General features: G+C 38.0%; 1 protein-coding gene across 2 annotated transcripts in view; it reads right to left on the bottom strand.

Moving 5' to 3' along the window:
- ALMS1 (ALMS1 centrosome and basal body associated protein) overlaps window positions 1–18327 on the bottom strand; it is a 247530-nt gene that overhangs the window by 132608 nt on the left and 96595 nt on the right. For both annotated transcript variants that reach the window (XM_032652290.1, XM_032652291.1), the window contains one exon: window positions 19–1862. In XM_032652290.1, coding sequence (XP_032508181.1) covers window positions 19–1862 — 1844 coding nt within the window. The remainder of the gene's footprint in view (window positions 1–18; window positions 1863–18327) is intronic.

The following is an 18327-nucleotide window of genomic DNA, read 5'->3' as shown; positions in this document are numbered from 1 at the left end:
AATCACAATGAGACTCACCGAACTGCAGATACCGGAGTCCCTTCTGGATTGGAATATCCTTCCAAATCTGAAATGTTCACTTGTGTTTGCCTTGAGGTTACTATCTGGCTATTCTGAAAAGGTATGGTTTTCAAGTCCTGGGAAATAATATTACTATCTGGAAGAGGAGACTGTACGACTTGGAAGTCCGGTGAAGATTTAGGTCCTAGAAAACCTAAAGATTCTTGATCCTGTGCTACAGGTTTACTGGTCAATAATTTGGAGGTTGGTTCCAATGATTCTGAAGATATAGTCTGTAGGTCAGAGTTAAACTCACTATTCATCCTTGTTTTAGAGGCAGGATCCAATGAATGAAATCTTTTATCTAAGGTTCCACTATCCAACTTGGAAGGAGTCTTGGGACAAAGAGTTATACGAACACAAGAAAGTGCTTTTCTATTTGAAGGTGGAGTAGATGCAGATGTTACTACTGTACATTGATTTGGGGCTGATGGGGAGGCCACATCACTGAATTTGCCTTCAACATTTATCATATCAGAAATGTGTAATTTAGGCTCATGTTCATTATTCTTTTCTACTATATAATCCTGACCTTGAGGAAAGGAAGAATGGTATTCTCCCATGTGGTGATCTACATCTGGGGCTTTGCTTTGTTCAAAGAGCTGACGTTGTTCAAGAAAAATGCGAGAAGGAAGGTCTGAAGCTATATAATCCTGACTTTGAGGAAGGGGAGAGTGGTTTTCTCTCAACTGATTATCTTTATGTTGGGTCTTGCTTTGTTTAAAGAGTTCTCGTTTTTCAAGAAAAATACGACAAGGGAGATTTGCAGCTACATGATCCTGATGTTGAGGAGGGGGAGAATTGTGTTTTCTCACACGGTGATCTGCATGTGAGGCTTTGCTTTGTTCAAAGAGCTCTTGTTCAAGAAAAATGTTCGAAGGAAGATCTGGAGTTATAGTTACATTCTTCTCTTTTACTCCTAGTGTGGAACTGGGTCTGCCCATGCTAATGAGAGTATCGTTATCAGAAAAATGAACTTCCTTGAAATTGCTGTCATTTGCACTGGTACTGGGCTTAGAATGACTGCCTTTAAAATCTGGTCTTTCTAAGGGTTTTTCTTCTTGGTGAGAATGTGCAACAGATAATTTTTGGCTTTGCCTACTATTTTCTGCTAAAATAGTCACAGCTTTATCTGGTGACTGACTAATGATTTTAAATGATGAAGGGGAAGAGGTTTTCTCTTTCAGATCTCTAGGAGGATTTTGCTCTTCAGTGGTATGAGAATTAACTAGCCCCACAGATGCTCCAGTACACTGGCTACCTTCAGTAACACCAACCTTAAGAAAAGAGGAATCTGAAAAGCATTTAGAATGTCGGTGAGATGAGAAAATGATGGAGGTAGTAAACTTTTTCATGGGTTCTGGGGGCAGCATTTGTGATGACGACTGACAATCCATTTCTTCAGGTGGCATACAAGCAGGTTCTACTAATTCTGACAGCCAAGGGTCCAACTTTTCACGGAATGGCATTCGAAGACCCTTGCTAATTTTCAAGTCATCACCTATAAAGTTTTGAAATGGGGAATGACTTTGTAACTGCAATGAATTCCAAACTTTGAAATGGGAGTTGTTCTGGTCCAGTGACTTGGCAAGGTTGATGTGCCCGGTTGTCCATGATGATGGGCTCCGTTGTCCTCTGATCATTTCTGAGGGTTCAGCAGATCTGAAAACACAAGGGTGGCTGTCCAATTGTGGCCGTTCAGCTGTTAGAGTCCTGAAACATCCTTTTTCATGGCTCTCAATAATAATGTGACTACATACAGCTTCTGGCTTGCATTCTATCCCCTGTGGACTCTGTAAACCCTAGAAGATATAAACAAGTTCTTACTTGACATAGTCCAAATAGTTATATAAAAATTAGATTCCTATCGAGGCTAAGATCTGACCATGAAGGTAATGTTGATCTTTTATAATGAAACAGGTAAGAACACAACAAGAAAAATACAGCTAACTACAGAATAAAATGGCTCATGATAAATAAGACCACACAGTTAATTTCTTCTAAAAATTTTCACTGAAGTTAACAAAAGCAAAGACTACTACTCACCTTTTTTGTTCTAGTAACAGAGGTCCCTTACCCCAACTTCTGCTGGTCACAAGACTACCAGCAGAGACATTTCTAGTTTCTTCTGCAGCCAGATGTGACCATGTGACTAGGTGTAGGCCAATGGGATGTGAGCAAAAGCAGTAAATACAATTTCTGGTTCCTGTCCTTAAAAAAATCAAGTTCCTGACCTCTATGTTTCCCTACCCCAACCATCATTACCATCACCATTACCTTTGCCAACTGAAAATGGTGATGTCTAGAACAATCTTGGGAAGCCAAATGTAAGGATGGCTCAGCTGCCCACCCAGTTTGGTTCCTCAGAAGACCTCAAGAAGCAGAGCTTTCTTTCCTACTCTGGATATGAGAGAAAAATACAGTTCTACCTTATTTGAGCCACTGTATTTGAGTCTCTCTGTTACAGAAGCTTGGCCTACAACCTAATATTTACCATTAACAATAGGAAAAAGAACTAATACCTCTTTCTGGGGTATAGGATCAGTGCTTAAAGATAAATATAACATTTCTTTGAGATTTCGGTGTTTTACCTATAAAGTTATAACCTGGCATTCTATTTAACTTTAGTGCCACATTTGATTTCATATAAAAATATTTTAAATTATGGTGCCATTTGTCACATAATGGAGGAGATGTACTTTTCCCTATTCCTCCTGCTAAGCACAACTAAAAATCCTGGATATTATATATACAACAAACTTAAAAAGAATCTGAAAGGTGTAGAGAAAAAGGCAGACTGGCTAGGGACCTTGGGACCTGAGGAGTAACAAGGTAGTGAGATCCCTGGGTTTTCTTTTTACTTCAAATATCCCAGACTTGGAGGTGAAGACAGCAACCCATGAACAAAGAGCACAGAAGAGCACAAACAGCACAAAAGCTCTAACAAAAACCTGCTCTCATTAGCTAAAAAACAAGCAAAGGTAAAGTTTAGCAAGACACAAAACTTTTAGACAATAACTGCTCTCTTCCAGCCAAACATCACAGAAAAACACTGTGGCCTCACCCACACTCACACCAGCAAAAGCCAAGTGAGGAGCTTGAGATCTATCCTTTCAAAACTCTAATAAGGAACCCCAACATCCAGGCCAATGTGGAATTAGAGATGGTCAAGCAAGATCCCAGAACTATTTTCACCCCTGATGGCTAGTAATGAGCTACCCCTCCCTGTGATGTCAGTAGAGATGACATGGGGAGACAGCTTTCATTCCCACTTAACAATAATGAGGTGCCTCTCTCTCTCCCAGCTGCAGACTGGAAGAAAAGATTTGCAAATCTCATATCCAATAAAAAACTTACAAAGAACTCTCAAAATTGAGGAGTAAAAAAAAAAAAAATTTTTAAACAATCCAGTCCCCCAAAAGGGGCAAAAACATATACATTTCACTGAACAGGACAGAGATGGGAAATAAGGGCATGGAAAGATGTTCAACACCATTAATCATTAAGGAAATGGAAATTAAAACCACAATGAAATATCACAACACACCTATCAGAGAATGGCTAAAATAAAAAATAACGACAGGACTTCCCTGGTGGCGCAGTGATTAAGAATTCGCCTGCCAATGCAGGGGACACGGGTTTCAGCCCTGGTCTGGGAAGATCCCGCATGCCATGGAGCAACTAAGCCCGTGCAACACAACTACTGAGCCTGTGCTCTAGAGCCTGTGAGCCACAACTACTGAGCCTGTGCTCTAGAGCCCATGAGCCACAACTACTGAGCCTGTGTTCTAGAGCCCATGAGCCACAACTACTGAGCCTGTGCTCTAGAGCCCATGAGCCTAGAGCCCACGCTCTGCAACAAGAGAAGCCACCACAATGAGAAGCCCACACACCACAACGAAGAGTAGCCCCTGCTCGCTGCAACTAGAGAAAGCCCGTGCAGCAACGAAGCCCCAACGCAGCCAAAACATAAATAATAAAAATAGAATAAATAAATTAAAAAAAAAATAATGACAACATCAAATGCTGGTGTGGCTGTGGAGTAATGAGATCACTCACACATTACCGGTGGGAATGTAAAATGGTACAAACGTCAAACAGTACAAATGGTGTGGAAGTTCTCAAAAATTTAAAACATACAATTACCATATGACCCAGCAATAGTAATAAAGACCTATGTTCATCAAAAACCTGCAGAGGGATGTCTATAGCAGCTTTATTTGTAATAGCGAACAACTAGAAAACTACCAAGTTGTCATTCAACAGGTACATATTTAAACAAAATGTAGTACATCCATACCATAGAATACTACACATCAATAAAAATGAACAGACTGTTCATATTGAATATTCTGCAGAGAATTATGCTGAGGGAAAAAAAAGCCAATACTAAATGACTGCACACTGTATGATTTCATCTATACGAGTCTTAAAATGGTAAAATTATAGAAATAGAAACTAGATTAATGGTTGCCAGGGGTTAAGAAAGGAATGGGAATAAGAGAGAAGTGGATGTAGCTATTACAGGGCAACATAAGTGACCCTTGCTGTGGTGTAAACATTAAGTAGCCTGACTGTATCAATGTCATTATCCTGGTTGTGATATATTGTTACAGATTTGCAAGACGTCATCATTGTTGGAAACTAGGTAAAGGGGAAAAGCAATCTTTCTTTCTTTTTTTTTTTTTTTAACATCTTTATTGGGGTATAATTGCTTTACAATAGTGTGTTAGTTTCTGATTTATAACAAAGTGAATCAGCTATACATATACATGTGCTCCCATGTGTCTTCCCTCTTGCGTCTCCCTCCCTCCCACTCTCCCCCTCCCACTCCTCCAGGCTGTCCCAAAGCCCCGAGCTAATATCCCTGTACCTTGCGGCTGAAAAGCAATCTTTCTATATTATTTCTTACTACTTTATGAGAATCTACAATTACTTCAAAGTAAAATGTTTATATTTTTAAAAAGCCAACAAACTAATTAAACACCACTGGACAAAAAAACACTTTAAAAATGTGATATTTATTCCATGGCTTCTTAATACCCTGACACTGCCTGACATATCACTGGGAAATAAATATTCCAATTGGAAATAAATACTCCAATGACTAAGAATCATAAACTTAGTCCAGCCTCTTAAAGCAGGGCATGATTAGATTTATATTCATCCCAAAAGACATTTCTTCCTCCTTTCCAATAATCTGTATCTTACAATTCTTTGGAACACTCCAAACCCTACAGCCTTCCATCACCTCTTTCAAGCTTTATAATAATTATAAACAGCTTTCAAATAACTTTTCCATTTAAAAAATTCTTATAGCTTTGGTATCTGGCAAATAAATTTTAGTATTTTCAAATAACCTTTTCCAGATAAGCCGTAAAAACTTATCTTATATCCCAACAATGTATCACATGTTAAAAGCTACTATTTAACTCAACAAAATCCAACACTTTTTTTTAAAATTCAACACTCTTTAATGATAAAATCACTCAGTAAACTATAAATGAAAGGGACTTCCTCAAACAGATGAATGGCATTTACAAAACATGCACAGCTAACATTATACTAAATAGTGAAAGATCAGATGCTTTTTCCTTAGGATAAGACCAACACAAGTATGTCCATACTTCCTCTTATCATCTGGAGGTTCTAGCCAGGGCAATCTAGAAAGCAATTTAAAGAAATCCAAAAAGGAAAGGAAGAAGTATCCCTATTTGCAGATGACACGATCTTCTGCACAGAAAATAGCAAGGAAATCATAAAAAACCAACTAGGACTAATAAGCAAGTTCATTAAAGTTTAGGATGCGAGCTCAACAGACAAAAATCAACTGCATTTCTATACACAGTGAACAATCCAAAAATGAAATAGAACAATTCCATTCACAACAGCATAAGAATAAAATACTTAAGAATATATTTATCAAAATAAATAAATAAATAAAACTAGTACACCACAAAACATTACTGAAATTACAGAAGATCAGAATAAATGGAAAACTGGCCCAATGGATAGGAAGACTTAATATTGTTAAGATGGCAATATTCCCATATTGATCTACAGATTCAAGGCAATTCCTAAAATGCCAACTGGCTTTTTTTTTTTTTTTTGCGGTATGTGGGCTCTCACTGTTGTGGCCTCTCCCGCTGCGGAGACGTGCAGGCTCAACGGCCATGGCTCACGGGCCCAGGCACTCCACGGCATGTGGGATCTTCCCGGACCAGGGCACAAACCCGTGTCCCCTGCATCGGCAGACGGACTCTCAACCACTGCACCACCAGGGAAGCCCCCAACTGGCATTTTTTCTTTGCAAAACTTGACAAGCAGATCCCAAAGTTCATACAGAAATTCAAGGGACCCATTGTAGCCAAACCAATCTGGAAAATGATGAACAAAGCTGGAGGACTCAAGTTCTGATTTCAAAACTTATCACACAGCTACAGTAATCAAAACAGGGTGGTACTGGCACAGGAACAGATATATAGATCAAGAGAATAGAACTGACAGTCCAGAAATAAACACTAACATTTATGATGAATTGACAAAAAGGCCAAGAAAATTCATAGGGAAAGAATAGTCTTTTCAGCAAACATTGCTGGGACAACTAAATATCCATGTGTAAAAGAATGAATTTACACTCCATATATTAAAAAATGCCTCTAAGGGGACAGGCAACAAAAATAAAAAAATATATATGTAGTTGTCCAGTTTTCCCAGCACGACTTATTGAAGAGACTGTCTTTTCTCCACTGTATATTTTTGCCTCCTTTGTCATAGATTAGGTGGCCATAGCTGCATGGGTTTATTTCTGGACTTTCTAGAAAATCAGTAGTTCCAATGACCTATATTTCTGTTTTTGGGCCAGTACCATACTGTTTTGATTACTGTAGCTTTGTTGTATAGTCTGAAGTCAGGGAGCCTAATTCCTCTAGCTCTGTTCATCTTTCTCAAGATTGCTTCCACTATTTGGGGTCTTGTGTTTCCATAAAAAGTGTAAAATTTTTTGTTCTAATTCTGTGAAAAATGTCCTTGGTAATTTGATAGGGATTGCATTGAATCAGAACACCCCCTAACACCATACACAAAAATAAACTCAAAATACTTATTTGCAAAGCAGAAATAGAGTCACAGATGTAGAGAACAAACGTATGGTTACCAAGGAGTGAAGGGGGAGGTGGGATGAAGAGATTGGGACTGACATAAAAACACTACTATGTATAAAATTGATAACTAACGAGAACCTACTGTATAGCGCAGGGAACTCTACTCAATGCTCTGTGGTTACCTAAATGGGACAGAAATCTAAAAAAGAGTGTGTGTATATATATATATATATATATATATATATATATATATATATATAGCTGATTCACTTTGCTGTACAACAAGAAACTAACACAACATTGTAAAGCAGCGATACTCCAATAAAAATTAATTTAAAAAAATACACACCAAATTAAAAAAAAATACAGGTGCATATAATCAGTGAAAGACCCTTCTCAAAGAAAACTAATGTTAATACTTCTGTTGTTTATTTAAAGAGAGAAATCTTAATTACATAAGCTCTGGTTTGGTAATTTTTCAGTGAATTTGAAATATTAAAGATCTCTAGATTAAAATAAAGACAGGTACAATTTGAATCCATATATAATTTAGTTTTAACAAGGAAATTTACAAATTTGAGTTTAAATCCATCACAGCATTCAGTGGTAAAGGGTTTCACAGGAACTCAGATTAACTCTTTTGATTCACTTCAGTAGGAAAAATAAAAAGTGGAAAATAAAATAATAAATTTAAAAAGTAAAAATATATAAATTAGACATCAAAACTTAAAACTCTGTATCAAAATGTACAATCAAGAGAGCTAAAAGGCAACCTACAGAATGGGGAAAAGTATCTGCAAATCATATATCTGATAAAGGGTTAATATCTAGAATATATAAAGAATTCTTACAATTCAAACAAAAAAACAACCCAATTCAAAAATGGGTAGAGGTCTTGAATAGACATTTCTCCAAAGAAGATACACACCTGGTCAACAAGTCCATGAAAAGTTGTTCAAATCAATAATCATCAGCAAAATGCAAATCAAAAGCACAGTAAGTCGTCACTTCATACCTGGCATGGCCATTATAAAAAAAAAAACAGGGCTTCCCTGGTGGTGCAGTGGTTGAGAGTTCACCTGCCAATGCAGGGGACACGGGTTCGTGCTCTGGTCCAGGAAGATCCCACATGCCATGGAGCGGCTGGGCCCGTGAGCCATGGCCGCTGAGCCTGCGCGTCGGAGCCTGTGCTCCGCAGCGGGAGAGGCCACAACAGTGAGAGGCCCACATACCGGAAAAAAAAAAAAAAACACACAGAAAGTATTAAGTGTTGGTGAGAATGTGAAAAAATTTAAATCCTTATGCACTATTGATGGTAATGTAAAATGGTATGGCTGCTATCGAAAACTGTATGGCAGTTCCACAAAAACATAAAAATAGAATGACCATATGATCTACCAATTCCACTTCTGGGTCTATACCAAAAGAATTTAAAAGCAGGGTCTCAAGGAGATGTATTTATATGCTCATATTCACAGCAGCACTATTCACAAGAGCCAAAAGGTGGAAGCAACTCAAGTGGCCACTGATGGATGAATGGATAAACAAATGTGGTATATACATACAATGGAATATTATTCAGCCTTAAAAAGGAAGGAAACTCTGACACATGCTACAACATGGATGAACTTTGAGGACGCAATTTAAGCAAAATAAGTTGGTCACAAAAAGAAAAATACTGTATGATTCCACTTTTATGGAGCTACCTAAAGGAATCAAATTCAGAGACAATTTAGAATGGTGGTTGCCAGGGGTTGGAGAAGAGGCGGGGATAGGAGATCGTGGTTTACTGGATATAGAGTTTCAGTTTTATAAGAAAAAGAGTACTGAAGATTGGTTGACAACCATGTTAACACAGTTAACACCATTCAAATTCAGAGTTAAAAATGGTTAAGATGATAAATTTTGTTATGTATTATTTTAGCACAATTTTTAAAAATAAAAATAATTTAAAATTGCCTCAAAGGGGATCACAGACCTAGATATAAGAACTAAAACTAAATCTCTTTGAAGATAATGATGAATTTTTGTGACTGTGGGTTATGCCATGATTTCTTAATATGACACCAAAAGCACAAGCAATAAAAGAGAACTATAATTTGGACTTTGTCAAAATAAAAAACTTGTAGGACTTCCCTGGTGGCGCAGTGGTTAAGAATCTGCCTGCCAATGTAGGGGACACGGGCTCGAGCCCTGGTCCTGGAAGATTCCACATGCCGTGGAGCAACTAAGCCCATGTGCTACAATTACTGAGCCTAATCTCTAAGGTCCGTGAGCCACAACTACTGAGCCTGTGTGCCACAACTACTGAAGTCTGCGCACCTAGAGACTGCTCCACAACAAGAGAAGCCATCATAATGAGAAGCCCGCGCACTGCAATGAAGAGTAGCCCCCGTCTGCCACAACTAGAGAAAGCCCGCATGCAGCAATGAAGACCCAACGCAGCCAAAGATAAATAAATAAATTTATAAAAAAATTACAAACTTGTCTTCAAAGGTCACCATCAAGAAAGTGAAATGACAGTATAAAGAATCTGAGAAAATACGTACAAGTAATATATCTGATAAGAATCTAATATTCAGAATATACAAAGAATTACAATTCAACAGTAAAAAGACAATTAAATTTTAAAATGGGCAAAAGATCTGAATAGAGATGTTTCTGCAAAGAAGATAAATGACAAATAACCACATGAAAAGACATTCAGTATCATTAATCATTAGGAAAATAAATTAAAAACAAGATGAGACACCACTTCATACCCATCAGAATAACTATAATCAAAAAGGCAGAAAATAGTGACATTGAAAAGGTTTTCTAGTATGAGAAACTAGAACCCTCATACACTGTTGGTGGGAACGTAAAATGGTACACTTTTTTTTTCTTTTTTTTCTTTTTTTTTTTTGCGGTACGCGGGCCTCTCCCTGCTGTGGCCTCTCCCGTTGCGGAGCACAGGCTGCGGACGCGCAGGCTCAGAGGCCATGGCTCACAGGACTAGCCGCTCCGCGGCCTGTGGGATCTTCCCGGACCGGGGCACGAACCCGTGTCCCCTGCATTGGCAGGCGGACTCAACCACTGCACCACCAGGGAAGCCCTGGTACAGTTACTTTTGAAAGACAGTTTGGCAGTTCCTTAAGATGTTAAACATAGAGTTATCGTATGTCCTAGCAATTCCACTTCTAGGTATATATAGCCAAGAGATAGGAAAACATGTCCATTCAAAAACTTGTACACTTATGTTTATAGCAGCACTATTCACAATGGCCAAAAAGTGGAACAACATGTCTATCAACTGGTGAATGGATAAATAAAATACAATATATCTATACAATGGTATATTATCTGGCAATCAAAAGTACTGAAGTACTGATTCATGCTACTATGGAACATGGATGAATCTTGAAAATACTATGCTAAGTAAAAAAGAAGGCAGTCACAAAAGATAACATATTAAATGATTCCATTTATATGAAACATCCAGAATAGGCAAATCCATAAGGAGAGAAAGTAGATTATTGGTTGTCTAGGGCTAAGGGAATGGAGGTGGAGGGGTAGAATGGTAAAAATGTTCTAAAATTTAGTTATTGGCCAATTCTGTAAATAAAGTAAAAACGACTGAATTATATATTTTAAATGGGTGAATGTTACTGTATATAAATTGTAGTGAGATAAAGCTGTTACAAAAGTACTTTTAGCTGATATGTCCTTTATGAATTTCCAGACTATTTCTTAATTAAAATTTTCACCTAACAGAGCTACTTGCGTTTTGTCAGATTATTCACTCATTGCTCAGCTTAATATCACAAGTCACAGACTTCATGTAACAAACCAGAAAGGAAATAATAGTTCCTCCCTGTCACATAAAACAAACAAAACTAAACACACACATGCACATGTACACGCACACACACAGCCACACATACACAGTCATCTAGCACTAAAAGTAAAAATCTACTCTCTACAAAGAAATGAAACATGGATTACTATTTCATGCAAAACTCCCTTGAGGTAATAGCCTCGCAGTCCAGTGGTTAGGACTCCATGCTCTCACTGCCAAGGGCTCTGGTTCAATCCCTGCTTAGGGAGCTGAGATCCCACAAGCCACACAGTGCAGACAAATTAATTAATTAATTAATTAATAAGTAAGTAAAGCTTTTTAAAAAATAAAAATTATTTTTAAAACTCCCTTGAAAATCAATAAATTTATGGAAACAAATGTTTTAAAAATAAATAAGGGTTATTTTAAGCTTGAGTGTAAAATTTTAGAAAAATCTATAAACTACCATGGAATTACTTGACAGGATTAATTTTCTAAGTTGTTCATAATTTTATATTTTAGGACCTCAAAGTCAAAACTTAAAAAAAACCCAAAAACTACAACAGTTAAAGCAATTTCTACTTGCACTAGAACCAATGGGTATGCTAAGTCTTCTTTTAAAATGTTTTCTGGAAAAACCTGAAAATCTTGCTATACATTTAAAATCAACCCTAAACCTACTGGGATGCGAACTTCATTATTTATATTCAAAACAACAGTAAGTCTAAGCAACAATACTTTGCATGCGTGTGGATATTTTACAGCTCTGTAAAATACATTCTTTCTGAAGAATGTTTAATGTAAAAGCAAGCACAACACACACAAAAGATCAGAGACAGAATATAAAAACATATTAGTCAACTTATATGCAAATGTTTTATAGAGGTAAAATTCACATAACACGAAGCTAACCATTTTAATGCATATAACTTGTTAGCATTTAGACCACCTCTATCCCGTACATAACCATCACCTCTCTCTAGTTTCAAAAGTTTTATCAACCCAAAATGAAACCCATATCCATTAAGCAGCTACCCCTTCTCCCCTCTCTGCTCAACATTTGCCAACTATTAATAAGCTTTCTGCTTCTGTTAATTTACCTATTCTGGATATTTCATATAAATGGAATAATATGTGACCTTTCATATCTGGATTCTTTCACTCAGCATAATGCTTTCAAGGTTCACCTATACTGTAGCATGTATCAGAAATTCATTGCTATTTATGGCTGAATAATATTCCATTGTATTGGATATACCACACATTCTTTATCTATTCATTAATTGATGGACATTTAGCTATTTCCAACTTTTGGCTTTTGTGAACAGTGCTATTATGAAAACTTATGTACAATTTTTTGTTTGAACACCTGTTTTCAATTCTTTGGGGTATACACCTAGTAGCGGAATTGCTGGGTCATTATTCCACACTATCATTATTTGTTACTCTATGTTTATTTGAGGAACTGCAAAACTGGTTTCCACAGTGACTGCACTATTTTACACCCCCACCAGCAATGTACAAGGGTTCCAATTTTTCCATATCCTTGCCAAGACTTTTTATTTTCCATTTTTTAAATACAGCTATCCTAGTAGGTTTGAAGTGGTACCACTGTTCTTTATTTCTTCACATGGCTTTGAGTTGATGTCTAGTGTCCTTTCATTTCACCTGGATGACTGACTTCCTGTAGCATTTTTTGCATGCCAAACTTCCTAAGTTAACATTTATCCGGTCTTAAATTCTCATATATTTTTAAAGATAGTTTTGCCAGATGTAGAATTCTTGGTTGGCAGTTTTTTACTTCAGCACTTTAAATATATCAACCCACTTCCTTTAGCCCTCTTAGGTTTCTAAAGAGAAGTTGACTGCTAATCTTATTTAAGATCCCTTATAAGTGATGAGTTGCTTCTCTATTGCTGCTTTCAAGATTTCCTGTCTTTGGTTTTCAACAATTTGACTATTCACTTGACCCCTGAACAACACGAGTCTTGAACTATGCAGAACCGCTCATACATAGATGTTTTTCAATAAATATGTACTACAGCACTAAACGACCTGCAGCTGGTTAAATCGGAGGATACAGAACCATGGATACGGAGAGATGACTGTAAAGTTATATGTGAATTTTCAGCTGTACTGGTGGGGGTTGGGGGAGGGGGGGGTCGGAGTCCCTAACCTCCGCATTGTTCAAGGACCAACTGTAATGTGTCTCAATGTGGAACTCTTTCAGTTTTTCCTGCTTGAAGTTCATTAAGCTTCTTGGATGTATATATGCATGTTTTCCATCAAATTTGTAAAGTTTTCAACAATTACTTCATCAAGTATTATTTCTGTCCATTTCTCTTTTCTCTCACCCTAGGACTTCCATTATACACATGTTGGTACGCTGGTGGTACCTCATGGCTCTGTTAATTTTTCTTCATTCTTTTCTCCTTCTGGGCTTTCAAACTTGATAATCTCAACTGACCTATTTTCAAGTTCACTGATTCTTTGTTTGACCTGCTCAAATGTGTCCTTCTAGTTGGACTTTTCATTTTAGTTATTGTACTTTCAGCTCCAGAATTTGAATTTGGATTCTTTTTCTAATTGCTATCCCTTTTTTGACATCTCTATTTGGTGACACATCCTTTTCTTGGTTTTCTTTAGATTGTTGACCATAGCTTTCTTTAGCTCTCTGAGCACATTTAAGACAGCTGATCTAAAATCTTTTTCTTATAATTCCTGGGCTTCCTCACGGACAGTTTTTATTAATTACAGTTGACCTTTGAACAACTTGGATTTGAACTGTGAGGGTCTACTTATATGTGGATATTTTGCAATAGTAAATACTACAGTACATCGTGGTTTGTGGTCGGTTGAATCCACATATGGGGAAAAAAATATCACAGAAATGGAGAACTGAATATAAGTTATATGTGACTTAATCCCTGTCTGGTGTTACTGTAAACTGTATTTCTCCTCCTGACAAGAGCCATATCTTGTTTCTTTAAGTGTTTCATAATTTGTTGAAAACTGGACATATCAAATATAGTCTGGAAACTCTGGATACCAGATTCTCCCCCCTACCTGGAGTTTGGTGTTGCTGCTTGTTGTGGGTTATTGTTTGTCTCTTTGATACTTTTCTGAACTACTTTTGTAAAAAGTTTGTATTCTTTGTTGTGCGTGGCACTGAAGTCTGTGTTCTCTTAGCTTAACTGTCAGCTATTATTTTGACAGTTTCGTTAAACACCTGCAGCCAAAAAAGAAAAAGAAAACAGAAAACAACTCCCAATCTGTTCTGATTTTCTCTATGTGGAAGCATTCCAACACTTAGTTAGACAGGTCCTTCAGCCTTCACTTATAGCTTGTGCAATGCAAAGCCTGAAAGGTCGGCCAGAGGTGAAAGCTTAAGGTCTTCTTAGGCCTTTGCTGAGAATGAGTTGAGCTCTGGGCACGCACATGGCCTCCTAAATTCCCCAGTATAAGCAGGACCTTTAAAAAGTCCTATTCCCCATGTATCTATCTCCTTTCTCAACTGCTTCCTTCCCAAGCTTTTCAGTGTGCCTATTGTTTATCTTGACTGTTATACCAAGACCCAGATTGCTGCAGCCGATTGCTTTGGCTATTAAATGCTTTTGTCAAACACTGGCAGGGAAGCTGCCTCAGCCTTGGGAAAGCTTTTAGTTGAGTAAAGCAAAGGGAAGTTCCTGCACTGGTCCTTCAGGGAGCTGTAAGACAGGTTGAAACACTTGATAACAATTTTTTAAGAATAAGGTTTGTGTTGTGCCCTCTGTAACTATTAACCTGTATTAGGAGTGTGGTCAGTCATCATCAAAGCTACGATTTAAGATACCTCAGTCAATGCTCTCCTACTATAGTACAACAGCTCTTTACTTTAGTAATCATTCCCTATATTTTTTTAAAGTTCTGACTAGATTCCAGAGATCTACAAAAGTTGGTTCTGACAGATTTTGCCAGCTTATTAGTTCTTTTTGTGCAGAAATGGAGCCCTGGAGTTCCCTACTTGACCATTTATGGTAACATCACTCACAAATGTTTTATATGTATAAAAAAAGTATATGACCTTTGACTATGCTGACTGCTAATTTCAAATACATATTCTTTATTATACTGAGGCACTATTGCTCTACTCTAATTTAGAGAAGTATTCTTAATTGAGAACAGATTTTTACTTTTTATTTTTTTTCCCAAATACCTTTTTGGAACCTACTGAAATAACTACTGTTTTCCTGCTAATGTAAAATGTATGTTTATAAATTTCCTAAGACTGAACTATCTGCTTTGCTGGCTTATGCTCTACCTGTTCATGATACATTATTTTTAAAAATATGATAGTGAATACCAAATACTAATATTTATTTAAACATTTTTCATCTATTTGACACATTACATTCTTTTTTAATATGTATATTGTGTTAAGAACACTTAATATGAGATCTGTCCTGTTGGCAAAGGGTCCACTTTTTTAAGTGCACCATGTTGGGGAATAGGTCTCTCTCTAGGATTTATTTATCTTACATAACTGAAACTGTACACTAATTTCCTACTTCCTACTTATCACAGCCCTGGCAATCACCATTCTACTCTGTTTTTATGAATTTGGCTATTTTGGAAACCCCATATAAGTAGAATCATGCAGTTGTCCTTCTGTAACTGGTTTACTTCACTTAGCATAACATCCTCCATATTAATCCATGTTGTTGCATATGGCAGGATTTTCTTCTTTTTAAAGGCTGACTAATATTCCATTATACATATTTACCACATTTTCTTCATCCATTCATCCATCAATAAACATATAGGTTATTTCCATATCTTGACTATTGTGAAATCTTGACTACTGTGAATAATGCTGCAAAGAACAAGGGAATGTAGATATCTCTTTGAGATCCTGATTTCAATTCTTTTAGATATCTACCCAGAAGTAGGATTGTTAGATGATATAGTAATTCTATTTTTAACTTTTTGAAAAACCTCCATACTGTTTTCTATAGTGGCTGCACAATTTTACATTTCCTCCAACAACGTACAAGGGTTTCAACTTCTCCACATCCTCTCCAACCCTTGTTATATTTTGGGTTTTATTTTAAAAAATAACTTTAGGGCTTCCCTGGTGGCGCAGTGGTTGAGAGTCTGCCTGCCGACGCAGGGGACACGGGTTCGTGCCCCGGTCCGGGAAGATCCCACGTGCCGCGGAGCGGCTGGGCCCGTGAGCCATGGCCGCTGAGCCTGCGCGTCCGGAGCCTGTGCTCCGCAACGGGAGAGGCCACAGCAGTGAGAGGCCCGCGTACCGCCAAAAAAAAAAAAAAAAAAAAAAAAAATAACTTTATTTATTTTTGTCTGCACTGAGTCTTGGTTGCTGTGCATGGGCTTTCTCTAATTGTGGTGAGGGGGGGTACTCTTCATTGAGATGCACGGGCTTCTCATTGCGGTGGCTTCTCTTGTTGCAGAGCGTGGGCTCTGGGCACGCAGGCTTCAGTAGTTGTGGCACGTGGGCTCAGTAGTTGTGGCTCACAGGCTCTAGAGTGCAGGCTCAGTAGTTGTGGTGCATGGGCTTAGTTGCTCCACGGCATATGGGATCTTCCCGGACCAGGGCTCGAACCCATGTTCCCTGCATTGGCAAGCAGATTCTTAACCATTGTGCCACCAGGGAAGCCCTCTTTTGGCTTTTTGATAAGTAGCCATCCAGATGCATCTGAGGTGATATCTCCTTGTGGTTTTCATTTGCATTTCCCTTTTGATTAGCGATGTTGAGCATATTTTCATGTACTTGTTGGAGAGCTGGACATCTTTGGAAAAATGTCTATTCAAGTCCTTTGCCCATTTTTTAATCAGGTTGGGGTGGTTTTTTTTTTTGGCTATTGTGGTATAGGAGTTCCCTGTGTATTCTGGATATTAACCTCTTTATCAGATACATGGTTTGCAAATATTTTCTCCCATTTCATAGTTTGCCTTTTCAGTCTATTGATTGTTTCTCTGCTGTGCAAAAGCTTTTCAATTTGATATAGTCCAGCTGTCCATTATTGTTTTTGTTGTCTATGCTATACCCATAACATATTTTATGTAGTCTCATGATAGCCACAAAGAAAATACCACAAAAGATAAAGAAGAGAAACAAAGAAAACAGTCAAAGCATATCCCTACAAAAAAATTTTACAAATCACAAAGGAAGAGATTGTTATCATGGGGAAATCTGATGCTTTCATCTCACAGGACAATATAATTTACATTTTCCCCAACATTTTTGAGTCCCCTTACAGATTTTAAAATGTCAATCATCTTGCCTTCCAATACTCACCTGCAACCTGATTGGGGATGGGTGGTTAGCTATGACCCACCCTGGTCAGAGATAGTCCTGGCCCATTAGAGGAACACAGACCTACTAGGTTACTACTGGACCACACTTATCCACTTGATATGCAAATTCCCACTGAAATTCCAATGTATAGTGAGTGCCTTTAGTGGATGGCTCCTTTCTCCTAACTATACCTCCCCACAAGAAGTAGAAATAATTAACCTTGGACTCAGTGAAAGAATGGTGTGGATGGAACTCCAAAAGGGGGGAAAAGGCACTCAGGTTGACACCAGCAACATTAGAAGATGACATCATAGTGATACAATCACAGCACCTGGCCCTACCTCACTCTGGAGGAGGCTGCCAATGAGATGTTGACCTACAAGAGCCCAATAACAAATCATCACATGGGGCACACAGCAGGCAGGCACAAAACTATAAAATGTAGATGCCTGCTACTGTTGTCCCTACTCTGTGCCATCTGGGTCATGGGGCTTTCTCCATGACCCCAAAGAGGCAACACCAGAAAGTTACTGGAAGACCACAACACTCGCACACAACTGAACCCCAGGATGGGGGGATGGTGTATGTTGGAAGTCAGCCCTAGAGGGGCTGGGCCCAAAAAGCCACCAGGTATAGATACTAGCTGGACAATTCAAGCCCTCTATCTTAAATGGGACCAAGGGCACAAATGCTTAATTGCCACCAGCCATTACACTGCCCTAATTTTAACCCTAATTGGCTGATAAGATTATGTAGTTCAGACCATCTCAGTTACCATCTCTGGTAACACAAGACTAAACATTAAATTGTCATGAGCGTATAACTAAATATTCTTGGGCCTCTAATCTTTACTATTTATGATGGAGACTTCCTATGCCTTGGAGAACGGCACTGCTTAATCACTTGCGAGGGGCACACCCAAAGACGCTTAAAGTTTACTGAGAATTTGAGATACCAACAGACACTCCCAATAGTGCAAGCAAACCTTAATCAGAGCATCCGAAATTTATGCAACCCTATTAGACCCCTTGGCCCCTCAGTTCCCTTCC

This window comes from Phocoena sinus, chromosome 13 (assembly GCF_008692025.1).
Source record: "Phocoena sinus isolate mPhoSin1 chromosome 13, mPhoSin1.pri, whole genome shotgun sequence".
Taxonomy (NCBI): Eukaryota; Metazoa; Chordata; class Mammalia; order Artiodactyla; family Phocoenidae; genus Phocoena; species Phocoena sinus.
The sequence above is the reverse complement of the archived record's forward strand: the minus strand, read 5'-3'. Positions and strand labels throughout refer to the sequence as shown.